The sequence below is a fragment of the Haemaphysalis longicornis genome, unplaced genomic scaffold (genome assembly GCF_048455015.1).
Source record: "Haemaphysalis longicornis isolate Haplotype H1 unplaced genomic scaffold, Haemaphysalis longicornis Haplotype H1 scaffold_5, whole genome shotgun sequence".
Taxonomy (NCBI): Eukaryota; Metazoa; Arthropoda; class Arachnida; order Ixodida; family Ixodidae; genus Haemaphysalis; species Haemaphysalis longicornis.
The window spans coordinates 66513362-66519801 of record NW_027526385.1 but is presented as its reverse complement, the minus strand read 5'-3'; the positions used below and the strand labels follow the sequence as shown (position 1 = coordinate 66519801).

The following is a 6440-nucleotide window of genomic DNA, read 5'->3' as shown; positions in this document are numbered from 1 at the left end:
GCGAGTGCGTTGGCATCAAGTTACATCACCGCGTTGTGAGTGGTGGAACAAGAATTAACGTAGCGCGTGTGGCGCTGATGTTGCGTCGGGTGACAGGTGAATGGAACGGCGAGCGAGTGGGACAGGGGCACACCATTTGCTGAGAACTCTGATTCAGGTGAAACTGGGTCCTCGAGAGTTGCCAGTCGGCCTGTCGAAGTAGTTTGCGCCGAAAGACGATGAAATTAAAGTGAAGAAAGAAACGCAAACACAATGTAGTGGTGCAGTATTGCCAAGGGAAGCCGCGATGTGCCTTCAAAGCACGTAAGCGGACTTTAAGGGGGAACACTGCTCTTAAAGCAACTTCTTTTAATTTGCAAGTAAACTGTGTAAAATTTATCAGTCTTGGTGCTTTTTCCCCACTGATTTAAAGTATGTCATTATTTTTTCATTCAGTCTATTATTTCCCAAGATAATTAAATATACTACTCAGCCATTTTTGGAGGAACAATAGACAAATCAGTGTTAGTCGTAAAACTGTAATCCCTATATTTTCCAGTACTATCATGGAACTCAGGTGAACGCAGTAAGAGAAGCGGTTTTTTGATGCATCGCTTGGAACTAATCTTACAGGTTCTTAAACCTGGGTGACACCAGTGACAAGGAGCCATTTCAAATTCTCATTTCGAACACCGAAGTTTTATGAGCTGTAAGATTAGTTCCAAGCGACGCATCAAAAAACCGCTTCTCTTATTGCGTTCACCGGGGTTCATAGTACTGGAAAATATAGGGATTACAGTTTTACAACTAACACTGTTTTGTCTATTGTTCCTCGAAAAATGGCTGAGTAGTATCTCTAATTATCTTGGGAAATAATGGACTGAATGAGAAAATAATGACATATTTGAAATCAGTGGGGAAAAAGCACCAGGACTGACAAATTTTACAGAGTTTACTTTAAAATTAAAAGAAAAGACAAAACACAACTTTGGTCAGTTTGACAGATCTGGCCTTTGGTAACTCATAACTCACTCAGCTCTATTACAGCTACAAAAAAAAAGTGGTTTAACCGAAAAAATGTACGAAGTATTGAAAAAGTTCAAATTTCGTGCTACGGTGACATATCTTGGGCAACAGCGACCGAAGTGCCATTGTATTTTGTTTGTGGACCTTAAACTAGCCTCTGGCTATTGGGTCCAACACTGTTTTTGCGTATGTTGTTCTGCAAAAAATGAAAGCTTCAATCAATCAATCAATCAATCAATCAATCAATCAATCAATCAATCAATCTGGGCCAGCACTGGAAACACAGTTATCAGTGTGTTAACTGCACAATAGTGTTTACGTGATTATATTAAACGGAACTAGAGGCCCCAGGCTACTATTGCCCAGTCATGCTTCTTGGTGGTGGTTTACACGAGCAACCACAAGCCCACAAACAATATTCTGTGACGTAGTAGAGAAATCACCACAAAGTGGCCGCTGAGTCGCCTCTATCTACTTCATGTCTTCCTCAATATCCAAATTATTTTTTTGAAGCTTGCGATGAAATTGGTGCCATTGTTATTGGGACACAAAGCAGTCCTTTTAATAAACCAGGCTTGAATGTCGTCTTCGTGGCCCTTTAAAGGGGCACTGATGTCAGTATGCGAGTTGCTCTAGATTGATAGATTAGCTCACCGAGAACACGAATATACCAGCCTCTCTTATGAGTAGCTGTTTCAAAAAAACAAGGTAGAAAATAGTGAAAACGTGAAGACAGGCGCTGCTGCCAATGGCTATTCCGTGCAACTCTCACCGAAAGTGGTAAATCGTCTGGTGTGTGCAATGTCTTTATTGATAGCTGCTGGATGGCTCTACTTGTTTATACTGGGGGCAGCGATACCGTTTTTTTGAGGAAGCGTGCGAGCTATGCACGAGCGGGTGGTTTGATGCCCAACATTTATAGGGCCTCAAAAGGACAAAATGTTTTTCTTCAACAAAGCGCCAATACCGATCACAGGTCCCTTGAAGGAACATTTTGCTTAGTGGTCCGGAGCTGCAGAGGACATGGGATTTGGGGAAAGCATGACTGATTTGACCGAAACTGACCAAGCTGCTCGGTACATGGTAGCGTTGTATTCGGTTGCTTCTATCTATACCGCTATACATCATCGCTGCCTCACTTGCGGTTTATCAGTGACTGCAGTGGCCGTTTGCGTCATGTTTGATCGGTGTTTGATTAGCAATTTCTCAACAGTTAGGGCATCTTTCGGCTCCGAATTAGTGCTCAAATGGCTATGGGCAGATCAGACTTTCATTTGAAGGCAACTTGCTGGTTGCCTTCGGTGTCCCTTTAATCAGGCCATGCAGACAAAACACAAGTTTGGTTCACTCGAAAACTTTCCTCGTAAGAATCGTACTGACACCACTATCAACGTGCACTTCACTCCAATAAGCTATATAATTAGGAAAAAAGGGAATGGCCAGGCGACTCACTAGCTCATTTCCCGTAGCAGAACCTATGATGTCATATGTTACAGCTCTGCGATTGGCTGAGTCTGGCAAAGGCAAACGCAAATTAGGCAGAGCATATTAGCTTGCAAAATGAGCTATTTGCACTTAAATGTAATGCATATTCATTTTACAGCAGTAAGAATGGTGCAGTAAACAATGAAAGTTACGAAAATATACATAAACATAAAAGTACCGATGCGCACTGCTGTTGGTACTGGGCGCACTATGCTTGTTTAAAGAAACAAAAGCTGCACAGCAGCCTGCCGCTTTAGAGCTGTCTTACAGGACACTGGCCGATTGGCGTGAGCAACTGTGTCTTTATGTGACCCTGTTTATCGAGCATACCCCATGTTTCACGAAACGATTACTTTCTACAGTAGCAAAAACAAGCCAGGTGTAAATGCGGTAAAAAACAAAGCAACGGCGGACAACTGTCTGTGGATGAGTATGGTAGCGCCATCTGGGAGGACTGATATCAAGAAAAGCTGCGGAGCCGAATGACGCAGTGGAAGTTCGTTTGAATACGCACACTTATGACTTCATGTGGACGTCACGAAAAGACACGATTTGCCGGGAGAATTAGAATTTTAACCTAAATTGATTAATTTCTCAGTGAACACGGCACTATTTGCTGCCTGGGAAGTGCTGGGGGCTCTATAAACACGAAATCTTTTAAATAGAATAAACTTGCTGGTCGCCTTCAGTGTCCTTTTAATGCTTTTGCATTAGAAATAAAAGAGGAAAACTGCTGGCTGCCACCGCTGTGCAGGTGGCAAGGTGTCGGAGGAGCCTGTGCTGTGCCTGGTGGGGGTGCTGTTGCGGGTGCTGGGGGCGCAGCTGGGTGCCGACCGCGTGCGCCCCCTCCTGGGGGCCCTCGAACAGCGCTTGCCGCCGCCCCCAGGGGTCAGCAACAACAACAATCAGGCTGCCGCTGAGGGGCTCGAGTGGATGCTGGGGCTGCTGTTGCCCCTGGTGCAGGAGCCCAGCCTCGGGGCACACTTCCTCCCCGCCGTCTTGACACTGTGTCTCGACCAGGTGCAGCCACGGCTCGCCCAGGTGGGTGCAGCGACCTTGGGGCCAGGCAGTGCTTCTCAAGGGCCAGAGGGAAGTGAGTGGAGTGGGGAACTCAGTTGCTTGTCTTTCTCAAGCGTCCTCTCCTTGTCACAGAGACGGGAACAGTGCAACACAGACGAAACACAAAGACGAACAAAGAAACAACCACGAGCGCTGACTTACTACTGAATTTTTATTTTTCGGCATGTCACATATAGTGTACGCTAACAGTAAAAAAATACAAGACAGCAGAAATAACACGAATGCTGGCAATAACCAAAGCAGTCGTGACACTGCACCAACGCCATGTGCCGCAAACACGTGCTGAGCTATCTGTGGGACAGAAAAAATGTTTGCGGCACATGGCGTTGGTGCAGTGTCACGATTGCTTGGGTTATCACCAGCATTCGGGTTATTTCTGCTGTCTTGTATTTTTTTACTGTTAGCGTACACTATACGTGACATGCCGAAAAATAAAAATTCAGTCGTAAGTCAGCGGTCGTGGTTGTCTCTTTCTTCTTCTTGTGTTTCGTCTGTGTTGCACTGTTCCCTTCTTTGTAATTATTCACCAACTCGCCCAAACCTTGACCATTGCAAGCTCTCCTCGTCTCTCTCCCTTGTCTCTCTCCACCCTCTCTTTCTCCATCCCCCTCCCTCTGTACCTCTCTTTCCCTCCCCCATCTCTTTCTCTGTCGTTTCTCCCTCTCTCTCTAACTACCTCTCTCTCCCTCCTCGCTGCCTGTCCTGTCTTTTGTTGTGCAGGATGTTGTGTGTGGAAACCATTAGTGTGAGGGAAAACAGCTTGGTGTTGGTGTAGTTTTGGGGGACGTAGTTTGAGCGGAATGTGCGCTATGAACGGCGCATTTGAAGTGCTTAAGAGGGGGATGTCGGTGTGCTTCGTCCTTTTTGCGGGTTTGCTGAACTTTGCATTCTTAGAGCACTCTCCTCCTCAAACTACGAGAAAGGACGGGGCGCTTAGGCCGGGCTCCAGTTTCCCAAGCTTGGAGGATGGAATTCTGGAATTTTCGCCGCAATTTAAAAAGTGTTTGTTGAATACCGTAGCGAGTACCGTAATACCATTACTAATCCACACATATGTAAATGCAAACGCTAGTTTTTGACCCACTCCTCACTGGTGTGTGGGGTGGTTATTATGTCATTTGCCTTCTCGGTGAGGAGGGTCACGTGTATGACTCTTAAACGCTGACACCAATCTTTTATGATCTCTGTTTATTTGTCTGATCAATCCTTACTGGCCTAGCGGTCGCGGTCGTAAAACAGCACCCTAAAAAGCTTGGTAAATAACGGATAGGACGCTACAAAAATTGTCAGTTTCGGCTTCCACTGCTTAGAGCCCAAAGAGTTGATCACCTGCCTGGCCAGTAAGCCTCGTCATTCATTGAAACATGCTCTCACTGTCTTACTCTTTCTTTGTATATTTGTGTTCTGTATGCGTGTGTGTGTGTGTGTGTGTGCATCCGGTCTGTCTACCGCATTTAGAGCTACTCCTTATAGTTCATGATGCTAACTCTTTGCACACTCAACGGGCCCACAACGAAAAAGGCACAAAGACAAGTGCTGGTCTTCATGTCTCTTTTCTGTTGTGTCCGTGTAAAGTGTGGTCAGAGTTACCGTCATGAATGCAAGCATTTCCACATTATTGCACTCCTTATCTGTTATCTACAAATACCGTATTTACTGGCGTAATGAACCCACTCGCGTAATGAACCCTCCCCCTGCTTTTCTTCTTGAGAATTTACTTTTTTGTCACTTTGAATAGAAAATGCAGTGAGAAGATGCTTTTCTCTCAGCATGGTTGCTGATGCCGTAAACGATTGCAGCAACTTGATATCACACTACAGTATGCACAGATAGGCTAAAAACGCATTCCAACAAAAAGAAATCTCAACGGTAGCCGGAGACGTGAGCGCGAATGCTGTAGCTCACAATTTAAAAATTGTGCGCTTGCATAGCGCCATCTGCTGAACATAAAACGGACCTTCTTACGCCATGAAAACGTTGTGGCGTGCAACAAAGCACAAAACGTACACCGCACTCCTTCCCTGCTCTTTGCTGTACCGGCTGCTTCTAGCGGCGTGCGAACAAAGCACTAAAGGTACTCCGCACTCATCTGCTCTTGCTGTTCCGCGATGTCGCCATTGCACTCCGTGGTTTGTTCTTCAGCTTTGTTCCTACCTTCTTTTTTTTTTTGCTCCTGGAGTGCGCTGTACGTTGGCCTAGCACGTGAGCTACACAGCCAATTTTAAATTGAATGTAGTGGAACATGCGTTGATGCACATGGAAACCGCGTGGCTGGGCGGCACTTCAGTGTTGACCCAGTGCGTGCGAGGCGTTTTGGGGCGATGAACAGGGATCCCCGTGTGTTTCGTGGCCCCAAAGAAGAGAAGTTTCCCGGTGTGGGAAAAAAAGTTTTAGAGTGTCTTGACGGAGCGGAAGATGGTGTGCTGTGGGCCGACAACGAATGTGAAGCCGCAAGCGACTTGAGTGAGGACAGCTCCATGGCGAGTAGGGGGCCACTAGCATGTTGGAAATAAAAAAGAAATTTAATTACATAATTACCTGCATGTTTTTATTTAATTACATAATTACCTGCATGTTTTTACAAAAATGGTAAGGCTCTGATAGCGCTTCTCTTATAGATTTATTGTACGAAATTTCAACTTTTAAAAATCTGTTTAAATTTTTTCCCGCATAATGAACCCTCCAGCCAAATTCATGCCGAATTTTCTGGAAAAAAAGTGGGTTCATTGCGCGAGTAAATACGGTACACGGGGACCGCAAAGCACTTCCAATTCACTGAACTTCTAATTAAACTGAAAGCACAAGAACAGCATTGTTACTAGTCGCAACACATCTTCCTTCTTGATAAATTACTTCAGAGTCTTGACTTC

The 6440-nt window shown here is 45.3% G+C and overlaps 1 protein-coding gene across 1 annotated transcript in view; it reads left to right on the top strand.

Annotated features, from left to right (window-relative positions):
- The window catches only part of LOC144138354 (exportin-6-like), a 130547-nt gene that overhangs the window by 118385 nt on the left and 5722 nt on the right, over nucleotides 1–6440 (top strand). The window contains exon 15 of the mRNA XM_077670593.1: nucleotides 3245–3531. Coding sequence (XP_077526719.1) covers nucleotides 3245–3531 — 287 coding nt within the window. The remainder of the gene's footprint in view (nucleotides 1–3244; nucleotides 3532–6440) is intronic.